At 43.1% G+C, this 19,402-nt stretch overlaps 1 protein-coding gene across 28 annotated transcripts in view; it reads left to right on the forward strand.

Moving 5' to 3' along the window:
• Positions 1-19,402, forward strand: part of KCNAB1 (potassium voltage-gated channel subfamily A regulatory beta subunit 1) — a 532,662-nt gene that overhangs the window by 502,831 nt on the left and 10,429 nt on the right. For 10 of the 28 annotated variants that reach the window (XM_081570616.1, XM_081570614.1, XM_081570607.1 and 7 more), the window contains 3 exons: positions 4,379-4,499; positions 8,662-8,750; positions 14,459-16,230. In XM_081570616.1, coding sequence (XP_081426742.1) covers positions 4,379-4,499; positions 8,662-8,750; positions 14,459-14,548 — 300 coding nt within the window. In that variant the 3' untranslated portion in view covers positions 14,549-16,230. Of the gene's footprint in view, positions 1-599; positions 754-4,378; positions 4,500-8,661; positions 8,751-14,458; positions 16,231-17,080; positions 17,733-19,402 lie in introns of those variants that run through there. The other 18 variants (XR_014076899.1, XR_014076897.1, XR_014076896.1 and 15 more) reach the window with 6 other exon arrangements.

The raw sequence follows: 19,402 nt of genomic DNA on the forward strand, positions 1-19,402 counted from the left end.
ACAAATGAGCCCAGGAACAAGAATGCTAGTGACTGCCAGGCTTACATCCTTAAAGGCATATAGCCTGAGAGAAAAGAGAATTTTCTTTAACAGCTTCGGTACAGAGAAGACTGGCCAAGCTTGGGTCATGTGCCGACCTAGTAGACCAATGACAGGGGCCCAAAGGACAAGGTCGGTGCCTAGTTCATGTCTTGCACTGATGGTGAGGTATTTCCCATAAAGAGGCAGTAGCTTCTGAGGAAATCACTGAGGGGGCACCCCAACTACAAAACACTTCTCAAGTTAACCAATGATTCATGAACACGTTTAAGATAGAAACTGAAACTTACATAACTCACCACAGAGCCTGGCACATGATAGGTACTCAACAATTGTTTCTTGAATGAATCTAATAAGCCATAACCAAGGATTAACAATGTCTGATCAAGAGATCAGGTGAAGTGAAGTGAAAGTCGCTCAGTTGTGTCCGACTCTTTGCAACCCTGTGGACTGTATAGTCCAAAGAATTCTCCAGGCCAGAATAGTGGAGTGGGTAGCCTTTCCCTTCTCCAGGGGCTCTTACCAACCCAGGGATCAAACCCAGGTCTCCCGCATTGCAGGCGGATTCTTTACCAGCTGAGCCACAAGGGAAGCCCAAGAATACTGCAGTGGGTAGCCTATCCCTTCTCCAGTGGATCTTCCCAACCCAGGAATCGAACCAGGGTCTCCTGCATTGCAGGTGGATTCTTTACCAACTGAACTATCAGAGACCAGGTGAGCAGCTTTTAAATAAAAAGTTTAAATATAAATGAAAAGCGCAATAAGATTTATGGGCAGTTCTTCCCTATTATTAGGAAAATACATTATAGAAAAAAACAGAAAAATATATACCTTTTTGTCAAAGGGAAAGAGGACACATGCAAACATAGGTGGAGCAAAGGAATGGGGAGAGGGACAGTCCAAGAACTCCAGGTGTCCACATTAAGAAACAGGATATTTTCACATTATGGTACAATTTCAGAAGGAAAAATTTTAGCGCCAGCATTTTACCTAGAGATTTTCACCTCAATAATGAAGACTTTGCTGCTCTTTTGAGCCAAAGACTTCAATTGTTTAGCTAGAAATAGTCAATGATCTTGAATGCTAAATTAGGCCCAGTAATGAAATGTGACTGATTCTGTCCATGGCTTTACAGTTGCTGCCCAAGTTCCAGGCTGGGATTAACTGACAGCCAACCGGGGTGTTTGGGGCATGTTGCACAGACTATTCCCATTCTGTTAACGGTTACCTGTAAAATGGCAGTCACAGAGATAATGGCCACAGCATTAGAAGAAGGCAAAGAAACAGGCTTTAGGAAATTTTAAAGAATTTTGTGACTTATGTATAAAAGTAATAGCTCACTAATCTATTGAGAAGAAAGCTCATTCAGTTGTTCCTTTGGCAGATATTTACTGAGTGTCTAGTCAGTGCTGAGCCCTGTGCTGAGGACTCAGGAGACAGTGATGAATGGGACAGTCTCAACCCTAAGGAGTAACTCAGGGACTTGTTGGAGACAGACATGAGAAGGGGTGAATTATGAAACTATGTGGAATCCACAAGCACTGTGGATACACAGAGGGCTGCCAGTCGAGTCATACTGCTTTAAGGAGGAAGTGTCTGCATTCAATATGAAAAATGGAAGACAACTATCTTTACTGTGTGGAATCCTGGTTTCTCAGATCCTTTCCTCATCGCCATATTGGCCGAGCGCCTCCTCTGTGTCAACCACAGTGTCAAGACTGGAGATGCTGACATGAACAAGAAGCCACCCCTGCCTTCCACTTAGTTAGAAGGAACAATCAGCATGTAATCAAATCACTGCAGGAATAGGATTAAGCAATATAATAGGAGTGGAAGATGAAATTTCATCTTTTGATTCATGGACTACTGCCTGCAGTCCACAAGTTGGGTTTATTATTGCATACAACCACACCCATGGTCAATCTTCTTACCAAAAACACGGGTTCACTTCCATATTTAATTGAAATTTTAGTTAAGCTTCATCTCCTCCCTATGCAAACATTTTCCCACTTGTAAAACCGTTAAAGCTATTTATTTCCAAAACATATTTGTTTCCTTTGGTATGAGGAAAGCAGTATGAATACTATGCATCTACTTTTATAAAACCCTAACCTGCCTATGTTTCCCAGTGATGAGAGCGAGATTTATGTTGAGGGTAGAGAGAAAAGTACTCAATAAATGAATGTTGGGTATTTGTTATTTTTAGAAATCTTCCTCTCAGAGCTTCCACGGTGGCTCAGTGGTAAAGAATCTGCCCACCATTGCAGGAGACACAGGTTTGATCCCTGGTCCAGGAAGATCCCAAATGCTGCATGGCAACTAAGCCCATGGGCCATAACTACTGAACCTGTACTCTAGAGCCCGGGAGCTGAAATTACTGAGTCCACATGCCACAACTACTGAAGTCCCACATCCTAGAGCCCGTGCTTCACAATAAGAGAAGCCACCACAATGAGAAGCCTGCACACAGCAACAAAGACCCAGCACAGCCAAAAAAAAAAAAAAAAATTAATTAAATTAAAAAAGAAATCTTCCTCTCAGTATGGGGTGTGTGTATATGTGATACAAACATTACATGCACACATGTACACACACTCAACACACATATCCAACTTGTAACTCAATCCTAAGAATACAAATGTGTTGCAGATAATAAGATTTCAAAAACTGGAATTTCATAAGATTGATAAGTCAGTCAATTATTCTTTATGTGTGTGGTATATACTGAAACCTGAGGAACTCTCCTAGTAGTAAAAAGCAATAGCTCAAGAGGCTTTTGACTATTGGTTTTCAAGCTTTTTCTTTTTTTTTTTCATTTGAATAACAGAGATACTGGTCCCTTGAAAGATGTTATGAGACTGAAATGAGGATGGGTGATATTTTTCCCCATGAGGACAGCAGAAGTAAGTTCAGGGACTTTCTGATGTACCCAGCATGCTGCCGGGGAAGTGTTGATTGCTCTCAACTGTCCACCTCATCACTGCTGGCACCAGAGAGATGCCCCAGGCTGTGCTTCCTCCTGGAAGAAGCCGAGGTCTCTGGAGCTGAGACTGGGAAAACTCTTGGCCATTTTGCTAGGTAAACGTCACGTAAGGAGCCAGACGATAAGCCCCTGAGATCTAGGAGGAGAACAAAACTGGGTCTGCTTATTCTTTCTTCTTTTCATTATCTGCAAAATCATTCCAGAAATCATAACAAAACAATGCGGTTGCCTATTTCTTTGGAAATACTGTCTTGTAATGATGAAAAAAATACTTGAAAGCCAGCAGCCTACTGAAATCATGTGGGTGGAGATTTGGTGATGACTGCCCAGCTTTCTGCTGCCTTTGAGATGGAAAAGGTCTGTGGTGGCAACTATGTCACAACACACACAATGGAGGAAGTCCACTTTGCCACACAGGGGATGGTTCTTATTATTGTCACTAAAACAGACTAACATTCTTACAAATATTCTTTTCCTTTGGGTGTTGCTGAACAGTGCTAGTTTTGTACATAAGAGTCTGTTGCTCCTTGTTTCATAGTAAGAGCAGAACCTTCTGGAAAACAGGGCATTCATAAGTTCTAAAAGATTTCTTTCCTTACATTTAGGAAATTAGGCACACTTTATAGGCTACATCAGAGTCAGCCTTGTCTTATAGGTTTTAAAGATTAGTTTCCCATTTACCTTTATAAGCATACTTGCCTTTTTAAGTTTCAAACATTATACAAAATGTAATACATATTTCAGAAAGTCTTTATCCACTTTAAAAATGTACTGGTACCTATCAGTTATACCATTCACATCTGCTTCTAGAAAGGAGTGGAGAAAGCTAACGATAAAACCACATTAAAAGAATACAGGAGACACTAGGAGTAAATTGAAGGCAAGAGGGAGAAAGACAGCTACAGCAAGAATGTAACATAGTGACTTCCTTTGAGCAGAAAGCTTGGCACCCAATTTTCTGCAAAAAAAAAAAGAAACATAATAGACCTTGGTGAAATGTAAATACCTTCTCCCTCGCCCCTACATTCTAAGGACTATCACAATGAGAACCATCTTTTCCAGATGGGATATAATTGATTATATGTCAGGATTTTAACAACTTTTGTACATGTTGATGGATTTGAATGGTGAGCTTTAGACAAAATCAATCTGTCTTGAACCAATAAATAAGGAGCGAGACCATGGGGAATATTTCTTTTCATGAAGACATAGGCATCCTTGCTTCCATCAAACAGAAAGGTCAGAGCCAAGAAGACTCAGGAATTCACCACAAGGCTCTTATATTTAATAGAGTTAACAGTCTTTGCATCAAACCCTTACCAGACATTAACATTGAAATGTTCTTCTTATCTCTAGTGCTACCAGTGGTTGAAGGAAAGAATTGTGAGTGAAGAAGGGAGAAAACAGCAAAACAAGCTGAAAGATCTTTCCCCGATTGCGGAGCGTCTGGGATGCACGCTACCTCAGCTAGCCGTGGGTGAGTCGCTGGGGAAAGAGGCCCTGCTGGGTCACAAAGAATGAAAGCATTCTCTATTATTGATTCACATCTCTTGCATGATAAAATACCTAGTGTAGGGGCAGACAATCTCTGAAGCAAACACTCTCGGTTAATTATATGGAAAATGAGGTTTTGTAGAGTTCCTCAGAGTGTTCCATGTGCTGAAACACTTTTCTCACTTCCTCTCCTTTCCCTTATAAGACAGTTTAAACAAGAACATGGCAGTGAAAACACACACATCCTCACAGTGTCAAGGGTGAGCATCCCTGAACTATGTGGTGACATCCACTGCTTCTGGCTCAATTTTCCTTCCCTGTTGAAGCTAAGGCATGGTTGGTGAGAGGCTGAGCAGCAGAGCTGTGACTGAGGCCAAGCCACTGCCACATGGAAAGCCTATCTTAGGGGAGCACCGTCTAAAAACTTCTGAGGGCCATGAAAATGATTCTTCTGACACTGTGGAGTCAATGAAAGGTCACAATCACTGGTGACAACTGAAAACCACATTGCATCAGAACAATCCCAGAGAAATACAATGTCCATCATTTGTTTAACTTTTAAATTTCCAAGGGCCATATTAAAAAAGTAAAAGAGAAATAGATGAAATTAATTTTTAAATGGATCACATTTAATCCAATATGGCCAAAATATTGTCATTTTAACATGCAATAAATATTAAAAGCTTATTATATTTTTATATAGTAATATTTCACACACTTTCCTGCAAAATCCAGAGTGCATTTTGCACCTATAGCACATTTCAATTCAGGCTAAACACTTTTCCAGTGTTCAACAGCCACAAGTGATGAGAGACGGGATTAAACAGAGAAGCTAGATTTTCAGTTCCCTTGCTGAGGAGTATCTGCCAGGCTCTGTGATAAACTCTTTATGCTCATCATCTTGTCTCCGTAATTGTCAGAACAATCCCACAAAGTATATACTGGTCCTAGACCTAGTCCTCCATCACAGACGTTAATGGAGTTTCCCTACTGTTATCACCACTTTACAAATGAAGAAGAGGCTGAAAAGAATTCATGTGGTAGCCGTGAGAAGAGAATAAAATGGGTATAGATTCTAGAAAAAATTCCCAAGCAGTAAGAAATAGCAAGAATTGGGATAAATCAGATACAGTGAACCAATGAGATAAAAAGCTCAAGATAAGTTTTGTGCAAGTAAAATAATGGAATATTTGTTAAATGCTTGACCCTTCTGATGTTAGAAGGCAGGAAGATTGTAGTTGGCAGTAAATACAGAAAGATGGAAATGGAAGGAGGTTTTAGGGGGGAATACCATTTACCTAAGTATATGTATGACTATTGCTTTAACCGTCTCTTCTAAAAAACAAAGATTATATTTAATGTGATTAGTTAGCATCCCTAGAGCTTTAATGAGTGCAGTAAAAGGTATTAGCTATTGACCATCAGCAAGTTATTTAACTTGCTATCAGTTTTATCATCTGCAAAATGGGTATAATAGTATATATCTTGCAAATGTGTTGAGTAAAAGGAAATTATGTATGTAAAGCAGAATAAGCTCAGTAAGTAACTAGTGAAGATGAGAATGAAGATAATGATGGTTTTGCAAAGAATCAGACACCCTGTGCTGAAACTCTGTCCACTCTTAGCCATCATATATGGTCAGAGGTATAGGCACAAAGAAAAACACCTGTTCTTAAACCATAGCCATAAATATGGTTGTTAGGTGGTAACATGAAAGTGAGTATTGAATATAGCTCTGAAATAGACAGAATACTGTCTTTCTAAAGAGAAAATCTTTACAACATTTAGACTTTCACTAAATGTCAGACGTACATGACTCTATAGAGTCCAAGTTTAAGTTAAAACATACTTTTTTTTTCCTTTTCCTCCATATCCCCAGGTGTCTTTCTCGCCTGTCATTTTTTTTTCTTTTCTTTGTAAACAAGTAGTTTTGTTTTTAACCACAGAACTCTCAAACCAAGAGGGAAATTATTTCCAGGCATATTACTTTTGATCTAGTAGAAGTGTGGGGGGAGGGGAGATCCTCTGGCAGAAAACAAGCTACTTGAGGCCAACTGTGGGCTGGTTCCCACGTCTCACATCTGCACAGGAGCCAGCATGCACACCTTGTTCATAAAGAGGCACTCTGGATGCGCCTGTGGGTGACACCTGATTAGATGCTGATTATCCAGAATCATCTATGTTACCCCTGGTTTTGGCCACCCCTGCCCAGTGAGTTCTCCTATGCCCGGCCGCGCACGGGGGAATCAGCTGTTGCTGACATCAAGTAGTTTATGGGCAATAATTTTCCCAGTGCCCTGCTTTGCCCTCAGAACTTCCACAAGTGCCAAAAAAGAGTTCTAAGTGCAAAGCAGGAAATAAAGCAGCCAAAAAAAAAAAAAGCCTGGGATCACTTGGCTCGTTGCCTTCATCGGGCATTCTTTTGCCCATGTGGAAGGATTTAGTGATTGCCTTAAAAGGTCTGAGCATGGTAACAGCTTAACAGCATCAGTTGATAGCACAGCCTGAGCAAATGGGGGGAGGAGAGGTCTTAAGGGATGCCCATCAATTATTCACACCCCCATTTACTCAACCAACATCTAATAAGCACCTACTGTGTGCAGGTGCCGGGCTGGGTGTTGAGCATCCAACTGCAAATAACACACATCTCACACTCTGGTGGACAAGTCAAGAAATTAATGAATAATTTTAATACAGTGTGATGATAAAATGTGTTAGACACTCAGTCATGTCTGACTCTCTGTGACCCCATGGACTGTGTAGCTCTCCTGTCTCCTCTGTCCATGGAATTCTCCAGGCAAGAATACTGGAGTGGGTTGCCATTCCCTTCTCCAGGGGATCTTCCCAACCCAGGGATCGAACCCGTGTCTCCTGCATTGCAGGTGTATTCTTTACCATTTGAGCTACCTGGGAAGCCCAATTGAGAAGGGCATGGTGGAGGTGGGAAGAGGGAAGTAACATGTAGGAGTGCCCAACCCAGCCTGAGATTCAGGGAAGGACTTTGGGAAAAGGCTGTGCCGATGAACAATTCCAAATGATGAGTAGATATTAATGAGGCAAAGGCACGTTCCAGACCAAGGGGACCGCTTGAGCCAAGGGCTGGAGGAGGAGAAGCAGAGCATGATATTTGGGGATGGAGAGGATTCACAAATAGTGCTGCTGACACACAAATGTCAAGGCAGGGAGTGAGGAGACAGGAAGCTAGACCAGGGATCGAACCCATGTCCCCTGTGTTGGCAGGCAGATTCTTAACCACTGGACCACCAGGCAAGTCCAGACGCTTATTTTATAATGAGAGAAATTTGATTATGTTTTCTTGATAAAGAAGAGAACAGTAAGAAATCAAAAATCCAGGAGAACAAGAGAGGAAGAGAATAGTGAATCTAATCAAGTCCAAGAAAAGGCAAAACGAGTGGGATCAGCCCAGAGTTTGGCTTTGAACAGACATGACCCCATAGCCTCTGAAACTGGAGAATGTGTGTGTGTGTGTGTGTGTACTTGGGTCTGTAGGCGAGTGGGGAATTAAGGGATATCTTACCTGAAGGATTCAAGTTTCTGCACTAAGTAGGAGGCCGGGTCATCTGCTGAAGGCGACAGGGCCAAGACTGAATAGGGGTTTAAGGGCAGAGGCTGCTACAGGTAAAGGCAGAGTGAGGTGTTAGAGGGTTAGCAAGAGAGATGATCTCCATGAATCTCATATCAGGAAGCGAGGGAGTCCAGACAGGGCTGACAGGTCAGTGGAAACAAAGGATCCAGATCAGATACCCCGAGTCTACTAGGACTCCACATAACAGATGAGGGGAAAGTGACAGCATGAATGAGATGGAAATGAGATGCAAACAGGAATCCGGACGTCCATCCATGAGCTGTGTCAGCTGTCTTCAGGAACAAGGCTGTGTTTCTGGACTGGATGCCCGACTTGTGGGGCAGAGGAGCCCTAAGGCCACAGTTCATGTGCACGGATTCTACCAAGTCCTCCACAAGACAGGGGGCGCTGCTGAGGCCCTTAATCCCGGAGCGCACCTCCATCCTCCCACAAAGTTAACACGTTTTGGTTGAGACAGAGGAAGCTTGCAGATGGTGTTTGCAAACTCATCAACAGTTAGAAGTGCTTTGCCTTCCTGACCCGGTGCTCTCTCTTCCAGCGTGGTGCCTGAGAAACGAGGGTGTGAGTTCCGTTCTCCTGGGATCATCCACTCCTGAGCAGCTCATTGAAAACCTCGGTGCCATTCAGGCAAGTATTGCAGCCCCTGCCACCCAACTCCAGGGAGTCTCCTGGTGCCTTTGAGGATGCCCCAGGCAGTGTCCTGGCTCCCCGCCCCACCCACCTCTGACCTTCATCGCCTCACAGCTGAGTTGCATGACAGCCCCTGATACAGGGAAGCGGGGAAGAGGAGAAATGGGGACAAAAGCAAAAGAAGCCACAAAACTTTCACAGTAGGTGGATCCAGGGATGTCCTCTTCTTGTTAACAGTCAGTCTCCTCCAGGCTTATTTCTTGGGACGGTTTGTGTCTGTGGACAGTGTGTTCTAAGACCCAAGCAGTGTTACACTTGGCAACTGGGTTCCCAGGTCTAAGCATGAAAGCCTTCCCTATAACTGGCTTGAAATGGAGAAGCCATAGGACAATATGCATAATCACGTATTCACTTTCCCTACAAATATTTATTGTCAGCCTGCAGTATGCCATGCCCCTCCTTTCTGCTCTCCTAGTATCCTATATTCCTCTCTCCATCACAGCACTTCTGTAGTATAGTTGCCTGTCTCCCCTGAGGTCAGAGACCTGTGTCTTTCTTGCTTCTCCACTGATTTTCCAGTTCCTAGGACTCCATGGTCCTTAGTCAACTCAACTCAAGAAATGCCTATTGAATGAATGAATGTTTGCCACACTGAAGACAAATAGGCTCAGAATTCCAGGATCACCTCTCCCTAATAGCCGTTTCAGGAGCATCCACCCCCACTCCCTCCCCTGCAGGGATTGCCAGGCCTGGATGGTGCCTGGAGTACCCAGGAAGCCTGTAAGGGCAGCAGGAGGGGAAGAGAGAGATGTTCTGGGAGTCCTGGAGAGGGGTGGGGTTGGTAGCTGTGGTGACCATCCTGTCCCGAATGGCCACATTTCAGTCCTGAGCCTGCACCATGCTCAGCCCAGCCAGGGGCCGTGGGAGCGAGCCCACCCATGACTCTTGCCACAGCTGTCACCTGCCCTAACAGCTAGGGTAGTGTGTTTTTTTGCTAACTGGGTAGCAGAACTGTCTAACAGCTCTCCTCTGGTCCATCTTTCCCTGAAACCAGCACTTAGCCCTGTTACCTCTCTCAGAAGGAAGTAGATGGAGATGGGGACAAACTAGATGAAACTTAAAATGTTTTAAAATTCTTTTGAAAAACAGCCCTGAATATGCTGGAGATAAAGGTGCAGACCTCCTACCCACCATCTCCTTTCTTAGGGCTATGCAGCTGGGTAATCACCTCTGCCTCTCTGGTTCTGAGAAACCCCCAGCCCCACAACCCTTCCTGGATTGTGGGGTTCCCCGTCTCTGCCTGGGGAATGCTCCTCTTATGAAAGCCACCCCCATCTTCTCTTATTTTCACTTATGCTTTGGTAACAGATAAAGGCTACACAATGAGGAGGAAAAGAGGAACAGTCTATACACAAAGGAACTGAAATGCAATCCCGATTTCAATTCCACTAATATATATTGAGCAAACTCTGAGAGATAGTGAAGGACAGGGAGGCCTGGCGTGCTGCAGTTCATGGGGTTGCAGAGTCAGACACGACGGAGCAACTGATCAACAATACATATTGAGTGCTTATTCTGTGTCTGGCACCATGTTAGGCAGAGACCATTCTGAGATAAGTACAGGTCACTCCCCTCAAGAGTTCACAGGCTGCCTGAGAAAGAGTGAATTAAGCAAGCTTGCTCTGTAGCCAGCACTGAGCACACCACAGGAAAGCAGACACATACCACCCAACCTACAAGGAGCTGACATTCCAGTGGGAGAGGCACATAATAGACGTATAGTTTCAAGTGAGAAGGAATAAATAAATAAATAAAGATGGTGTTTTAATAGAGACCAACTGGGAAACAAGTGAGCCCACTTTAGATAATGTCCTTGCCAAAGGCCCCTCTGGAATATGTATATTCTGAAAACTGGAAGTGGAGGACACAGCATGTGAAAAGCCCTGCAAAAAGCAGACACAGGGAAAAGCAGTAATGCAGAGGCCCTGAGGTGGGGAGTGTGCGCGCGCGTGTGTGCGCGCGCGCGCGCATGTTCAGTCGTTTCTGACTGTGACGCCTTGGACTGTGGCCCACCAGGCTCCTCTGTCCATGGGATTCTCCAGGCAAGAATACTGGAGTGGGTTGCCATGCCCTCCTCCAGGGGATCTTCCTGAACCAGGGATTGAACCCACGTCGCCTGCATCTCCTGCAGTGGCAGGCGGGTTCTTTACTAGTAGGCCATCTGGGAAACCTGGGATGAGAAGGCACTTGGCTTTTCTCTAGGAAGCACAAGCGTGAGGCTAATGTGGTCAACATGCAGTGAGCATAAAGGGCGGTGAGCGCAGGCAGGGCACAGGTCACACAAAACAGAACACTAGAGCAGTCAGAGTTTTGTACTACTCATAGGAAATCCTTCGGAGGGTTTTAAGAGAAGGGATACACTGTTATTTGAATTTTTAAAGATTGCTTTGGCTGCTGTGTGAAACGCAAAATGAAGAAAGGCAAGGATGGGTTATCCAGGTGACAGACAGGTGATGGTGGCTTGGACTAGCAAGGATTCCATAGGTTTTGGACAGACATGGCTTGCTGATGGTTTGGCAAGAAGAGGGAGGAGCTGAGGATTCCTATCATGCTAATGGAGTGAACACTGCCATTCCAAGGGGAGGCTAGTACTGCTTGAGATGGTACCTATGAAAAAATAAGAGGTAACTCCTGGGTTGTGGGAGTTCTCCAGATAGCCAAAGATATATTTCAGAGGAGAACTGAGTCAGTAATCTTCCCAAAGCATTTGCTCCCTAACTCTGGCTGGTAGCAGGATGGGGCTTCCGTGCTTTAAGGGTAAGAGAAAGGGGGTGTTGTCAAGCAGGGAGCTGTTACCTGGGGGCCTTACTATCCCCTCTCTCTTCCTACCCCACTTCCTGTGAGCCCAGCACCAGAGATTCCACCCTTGGCAAGCTGTGACTGGGCCCCTCCATACAGTGAGAGTAGATTGGGTGGCTGAGGGCTCCCAGCAGCGGTAGGTGAGATTGAATACGAGTGCAGTGTCCGGGGCTGTAAGGAAGGAAGTTTGTAATGGGCAAAGGAAGGCAGCTGCTCCAAGGAATGAATGTGCCTAAGGTGAGCATAAACTGGAGAGGCATTTAGCAATCAGAGCCTCAACAGATGAGACTGGAGAGAAGCCGCAGCTGCAGGCAGCCCTCCTGCACAGGTCTCCATCCTCTAGCCTTAAAGCCCCTCTGAGGTTCCCCACCTACTCAGAGAAGTCCAGGCTTCTCAGCAGTCGGGCCTTCCCATCCGGAGCTCATCTCCCCCGACCCCCACCCCCTCGCTTACCTCTCCCAGGATGTCCTAATCCCCAGGACAGTGATCTTCCACCTAGTGTCCACCACCCCAGACTGCCAAATCCTGCTCCATGTCCCAGGTCCAGCTCGACAATGACCCAGTTCTGGGAGGACTTCCCTAATACCTGCCAGCCCCGCAGTGCTGCCCAGACCCTTCCTCACCTCCTAATTGCTGCAGTCATGATAACACTATGCCTGCAAAACTGCTAGCTCGTGGGATGTTTCTGTGACCTGTAGATGAAAATGTTTTCAAATAGTTGCCAACATTAAAAAATTGGGCAACTTCACATAAAATGCTGAATGTGTGACTTCTCTTGAATATTTAGGTCTATATACACACACACACAAACGTGTATATATACACATACATACATATGTATACATATATATATTTCACGTTTTATTCAAGTACTTTTATGATTTCACTTTTCTAATGTTTAGACGTCTTATGGTATAATAAATGAAGAATCCTTTTCCTCACATGGCTAACCCACTATATTTTAGACACAAAACTTCTGACAAGTCCAGTTTCTAGATTTGAGTTTCACTGTTGTGTCTCACTCTAAATAGCACAATAGTTTAGATCCTCTGAGGCTCCAGAGCTGGTGGGAAACCAAACTCTCCTTTAGCTTCAGAGAGGAAAATGTTACAGACCAGTGAGGAAAGAGCTCTGCCATCCAACCAAGCCCTGAGAGTTCTGAGGCAAGCACTGAGTGGAGACAAGGTCACCCTGGCCAACATGACTGCAGCGGAGGAAGGGTGAGGCTGAAACCGCAGTCAGTCATTGTGAATGTATTTCACCACGGTCTCCACACAGGGTCAGACTATTCCTGCAAGAAAGTCTGCCTTTGTCTCTTGTCTTGTGGTGTAATGCGTGCCCTTGGCCCACTTCGTGCAATAAACACTAGCCGGCCCTAGATGAGCTCATCCTTTCCCAGGGCTTCAGTGAGCATGACTGTGCAAATAACTCACGAATTCTCAACTCCAGTCCTCCCACTACCACTAAGCACCACAGCTGCACTTCTGGTTGCACGCAAGTCACTTCTCCATGGGGTCCTACAGGCACCTTCACCTCAGCATATCCACCCCCCCACAAACTTCTTATGCTCCTAACTTCTCCTCCTGTGGTCTCTCAAGTTACCTACACCAGTATCTTTCTAGTCACCCAGTCTTGAGATCACCATCAGCCTCCAAAATCTCTCTCCGAGTCACTCCTTTTCTCTACTCCCCCACCACTGTCTTCCCAGGTGGTGCCATGGTAAACAATCTGCCTGGCAGTGCAGGAGACGCAAGACATGCGGGTTCCATCTCTGGGTCGGGAAAATCCCGTTGAGTAGGAAATGGCAACCCACTCCAGTATTGTCACCTGGGAAATCCCATGGACAGAGGAGGCTGGTAGGCTACAGTCCATGGGGTCACAGAGTCGAACATGACTGAGTACGCACACACTACTGTCTAGTTAAGGCTCTTAGTGTCTGGCTATGATTGGAGTATTTCTAACATCTGTATCCCCTTTCAATCTCCTTCCAACTCATCCTTCAGAATACATCCAGGTGTCTGATGGGGTCATTCCCAGCTGAGAAGTCCTGAGAGGTTCCCCACCACCTACAGCATAAAGTTCCAACTTCAAAAAATGGCATTCAAGGCCTTCCACTCTTTACAACTTCCCTCTTCCCTATTCCCATCATCTCTACACCTCCCATACTCACTCTCCACTTGTATCACCCCATTCACAGACTTCTCACTTCATGCTCTTCCATCAGCCTGGGATGCTGGTTAACCTGTGGCTATCCTTCACCAGGGTTCTGCCCACCAGCTAGAATCTCAGTCTCTAGACCTGTGCTGTCCACTACTGTAGCCTCCGGCCACACGTAACGACTGTGTGTGTGTAAGGCAGCTAATCCAAATGGAATTAAAACTGTAAAACATACACTGGGTCTGAAAGACTTAAAAACATGTAAAACATCTTAATTACATTCTATACTGGCTACAAGTTCAAGTGATATTTCAACTCTAATGGAGTAAAATGTGTATTAATTTCACCTGCTTCTTTCTACTTTTATTACTGTGGCCACTAGAGAATCTAAAATTGCATATATGGCTCTCATTTTATTTCTATTGGACAGACCTGCTCTAGGTGTTCTATATTTCTATGACAACCAATAATTATGAGCACCTACTAAGGGCCAAGCACCCTTACAGGCTCTAGAGCTGCAGTGTGAACAGACAAGGCCCCTGACCTTACGGAGCTTCCTGTCTGCTGGGGAGGCAGCATTGAGTGATGATTTGCAAACATATCCAAATCTAGATGACGTCACTTAACACTGAGTAAAAAAATCAAGTACTGAGTACTGACTACATCCTTTGTTCTTCTTGTACTCTCAGGTTCTCCCAAAGATGACATCACATGTGGTAAATGAGATTGATAACATATTGCGCAACAAGCCCTACAGCAAAAAGGACTACAGATCTTAAGGCAGTGCATGGGCCACAGGGAGCTGCATGGGTAAAACCGCAGTCTATACAGGTACAGGATGGTGTTACTAGCCAGTGTTTTGAATCACTTAGCAGCCCACTGCTCAACCTCTAGTGTCCCTGGATTCTGAGGTGTCTGCTGTCACTACCACTGTGCACCTGAAATTATGAACATACCTGAAAACTCACAAACAGGAAAATCCATTCTATTTTCTTACCTTGGACTGGAGTCACCTATTCTTACATTGCTCTGTACACCTCATGTTTAGGCAAAGTTAAGTATATGGCAGGGAAAAGACATATTATACCTTCAGGCACTTAGTAACTTAAAAAAGGTTATACGGATGTATTACAAAATCCACAGATTCAGTGTGGATTGCATCAGAAAGAGGAGGCTTTGTTCACTCAGAAATCTTGCTTGAGAGAATCAGATGTAACAATTTTACTGTATTTTTTTTCTATTTTCACATTCATGTTGTTTCACAAATTACTATCTGCTTTCATTACCTTTTAGCATTGCTTGGCCTCAAAAATGGCCCTGTATAGCAGTTTCTCCAAAGTGTCTGTTAGGGTTCTAATAATAATATGTTCATTTACATGAAGAGATGGTAAGAGGATGAAGACCCCCATCTTTAACTACAGACAGTTTGGTTAATATATGGAAGCGAGAATTACACTACTACAGAAGCTTCGCTTTGAATAAAATGTACCTGCAATGAACTATTCATTTTTTTCTACATTTTACTAAAACCTGCTTTATACTTTTTGACTGCTTGTAGGCACAGCTTCTGCAAGTTTAAATATTTGAGCTTTTAAAAATAAATATACACATGCTCACTTTTGTAAGTAAACCTGTAAAAACACCCAGAAAGGCAAATGTTTGCTGTTTAATTAGCACTGGGATTTTACAGCATAATGCTTGGTGTTTTTAACATGAAAGTAAATCATGGGCTTTGTGAAAATGCTGTCACTACTCAACATATGCTGGGTAAAGTAACACACCCAAAGAAAAGCAAATGTTAAAGAACTTCCCGACTCCATAATCACACTATGTGCATTAAACTATATGCATGAAACCTCTTTGCATGGATTAATGGGGCCTAGCCTTGTGGCACTCAGCTGAGGTATACCCAGCCCTGCCACTATTGGCTACCTACCCTCATGAACATACCACTAGAGAAAACCTGAGTATACTGTGTGTGTACCTGTAAGAAGGGAGAAAACTTTTTTCCAGTTTGAAGGTGTATGTCAAAGGGGGGAGGTCCTCTATCTCTATTTGGACACCTGAGCATGTACAAAATTCTAATTTAATTTACTGGCCAACAGGTCCACCCAAGTAGAAATCACTGAGACTTACAGAAGAAGTATACTATCAGCTTAAAATGCTATTTTCTGCCATCATTTCCAGATATGTATTTCATGGTTTTCTAAATCTTAAAATGTTAGTATGAAATACCAACAAATTTTCTTTTTGATTACTGTTACCTGTATTCTAATAGGGAAATAATTTGGGGTTTTCTGTCCAAAAGTATCAGATTAATAATGGAAATGGATCATTTTTCAGTTGTTCATTGTGTGTTCAATCCAGTGAACTACTGTATGCATAAATGAGCTGAAGTCATCTAATTGGAATTGCAATTTATTTGCTTTGAATAATAAAAGCATACATGCATTTAATCTCACAATTAGTTTTTATCTGGTCTATCATTAGAAGGCTATATATATATATATATATACATCTTTATAAAACAGGCAGGAAGAATCTAAATAAAAATAATGCTGGCAGGTAAGCCTCACTGAATGATACCTAACAGAAATAGCTTTACAAAAAGATTTAAATTGTAACCCAAACTTTAGTTCTCTTAATGGATAAAGTGATTAGCTACTAAAGATATTTCTCTTTGGATTTTAGAAATATTCAGTACTAAGGTTAAAGGTTCTTAAACTCATTTAAAAGAACCTGTAGGGACTTCCCTGGTGGCCCAGTCGTTAAGAATCTGCCTCCAATGCAGTGAACATGGGTTCAATCCCTGGCCCAGGAACTAAGATCCCCTATGACGCGGAGCAGCTAGGCCCATGCACCACGGCTGAGGCTTCACATTCTAGAGCCCATGCTCCACAACGAGAAGTTACTGCTCTCTCCAACTAGAGAAAGCCAGCATGCAGCAATGCAGACCCAGCATAGCCAAAAATAAAGAGATGTAATTATTAAAAAAAAAAACAACTGCAAATTGAATCAAACAAACATTACTGCTTGACCATGGGAACATCTAGTTTTATATTCAAATCATCTGCCATGGTGAATATACTAGATAAATACATTTCACAATTTTATCCTTAAGAAAAATCTCCATGAACTCTCATTTTCTTCTCTTTTCTGGAAAGACTTCCTTGGCAGAGAACATACCATTCCAAAGGGTAACCTGGGTGGCAGCCAGCCACATACCGAAACTTCAGCCAAAGGAAATAAAAACTAGAAGCCCTGTGTCTGGCTTCCCACTTTAAGAACTGACACTTCATCTTCATCCATAGTGTGCACCAGGGTTCACTGGAGAGACGTCAGGGCATCGACCAGCCTTCGCCATCCTTGAGCTCATCACCCTCCTTGCAAATGAGGAACCCAGACCTGATGACATTAAAGGACTCGCCCCAACTCATACGCAAGCTGATGGCAGAACCAGGCCTAGAATCCAGTATGTTGTCCTCCGGTCTAGAGGTCTTTCAGGGGTGATTTTTTTTTTTTTTTAGCTTTAAAGTAACAGTGTGTGACTTTTTAAGTTAAAAAAGCTTGGCTATGGGGACTTCCCTGGAGGACCAGTGGCTGGAACTCCTCGCTTCCAATGCAGAGGGCTTGGGTTTGATCCGTGGTTGGTGAACTAAGATCCTTCAAGGCTTGAGGTGCAGCCAAAAAAAAAAAAAAAGAGCAAGACCTTTCACAAGAATTTTGAGTATAAATCCAACCTCTGTATTTGTTAACTTCAAACTTGTTTAAAATTATTCTAGCCAAGTTAGAATAATATACCAAATAGGTCAAGCAGTAAATTTTTACTGGCTAAGAATTATTTCAACCCAAGTTCTTATTAAGTTATAATAAATGAAGAAACTAAAAATAGGGAAATGTAAAATGTTCCAGCACTTATCACATGGGGTGTCAAAACTGGAATTAAATCACTCTGAATCCCAATTAGAGTAAAACCTCTTTAATTCTCCTGGTGTTGGATATGGGGTATTTTTAAGATAAAAATTCTATAGCTGGTTTTTACTAACTAAGCCAGATCCAGTACATCATAATTCTGTGCGCTAGTCTTTTCAGATGACGGGGAGAGGATTGGGCAAAAGGTTTTGCAGCTCCCAACAGTACTGCTGGGAGTTACCCAAATTTTACTGTAAGTTTGGGTTACAATTTAAATCTTTTTGTAAAGCTATTTCTGGTAGGTATTATTCAGTGAGGCTTACTGCATGGTAAGTCCTTAATGGAAACTGTGGAACCATCAGAAATGATACACAGGAATTTATCTAACAGTATAGTACTCTTGCCTGGAAAATCCCATGGACGGAGGAGCCTGGTAGGCTGCAGTCCATAGGGTTGCTAAGAGTCGGACACGACTGAGTGACTTCACTTTCACTTTTCACTTGCATGTATTGGAGAAAGAAATGGCAACCCACTCCAGAGTTCTTGCCTGGAGAATCCCAGGGACGGGGGAGCCTGGTGGGCTGCCGTCTATGGGGTCGCACAGAGTTGGACATGACTGAAGTGACTTAGCAGCAGCATAGAAACTATTACTATGATTAAAAACAAATAGTGCCATAGGAAAAATTCAGGAACAAAACCAAATTTTGCTTCCTCACCTTCCTACAAATTATTCAGTTCATTAATGCAAGAGACACTTTACTAAGAATGTAACACTGATGCCCCTATTACGGCACCCCATCGCAGGTATACTGTATTATAACACTAATTTTTTCCCATCTGTACAGGCACTGCCATCTAGTGGCAATTTTTTACCTGCACATTAAAGATTACAGGTAAAAAATTGGCCCAACTTTGGTAACAAGGAGTAAATACTGGTGGCTTGTTAAACAGTCATTTTGTCAAATAAGCAAATAAATCTGGTGTAAACAGCAGGCCACCAGTCAAACTACTGACTCATTAATCAACAGGGGAAAAAAGTTAAAACATAATTAATTCTTATGTGCTATACCAACACTTTGCAGGGTACTTATGACTTTTCCCCCATTCACTCCATATTATTCAGTGATGGCACGGGTAACAATGTACCAGAGAAAAGTAAAGAACTGCAAACTTCTAGAAGCCATGACAAACTATAATCCTCAGCTGAAAACAATGATGATCTGGGTCACTAGGCAAATGTACTCCTAGGTCATTTTCCTTCCAGGTTCTTAGATGTGACCTGCCAAAACTTCCAACAGATGGAAATGGAAGATGAACTCCTGGTGAATATCTTTCTATAAAGTTATAAACAGTGAATGCAACATTTACCTTAAATTTAGAAGTGGAAACCAAATATTAAAGTTAAGATTAGAAACTGGGAACATATTTCTTTTGAGGTATTGCTTGTAGAATGGGATACCCAAATGGTAAAGTTCGATCCCTGGGTTGGGAAGATCCCCTGGAGAAGGAAACGATATTCTCCAATATTCTTGCCTGGAAAATCCATGGACAGAGGAGCCTGGCGAGCTACAGTCCATGGGGTCACAAAGAGTTGGACACAATTTAGTGACTAAACAACAATAAGAACAAACTCCTTATAGAAAGGTACTGAATGTGGTCAAAAGCTAGTATCACCTGTGAGTCCATAACCTTTTAAGTGATGAAAGTTCAAGAAATCTCAA

The sequence above is a fragment of the Giraffa tippelskirchi genome, chromosome 2 (genome assembly GCF_054371585.1).
Source record: "Giraffa tippelskirchi isolate mGirTip1 chromosome 2, T2T-mGirTip1v1.2.pri, whole genome shotgun sequence".
Lineage (NCBI taxonomy): Eukaryota > Metazoa > Chordata > Mammalia > Artiodactyla > Giraffidae > Giraffa > Giraffa tippelskirchi.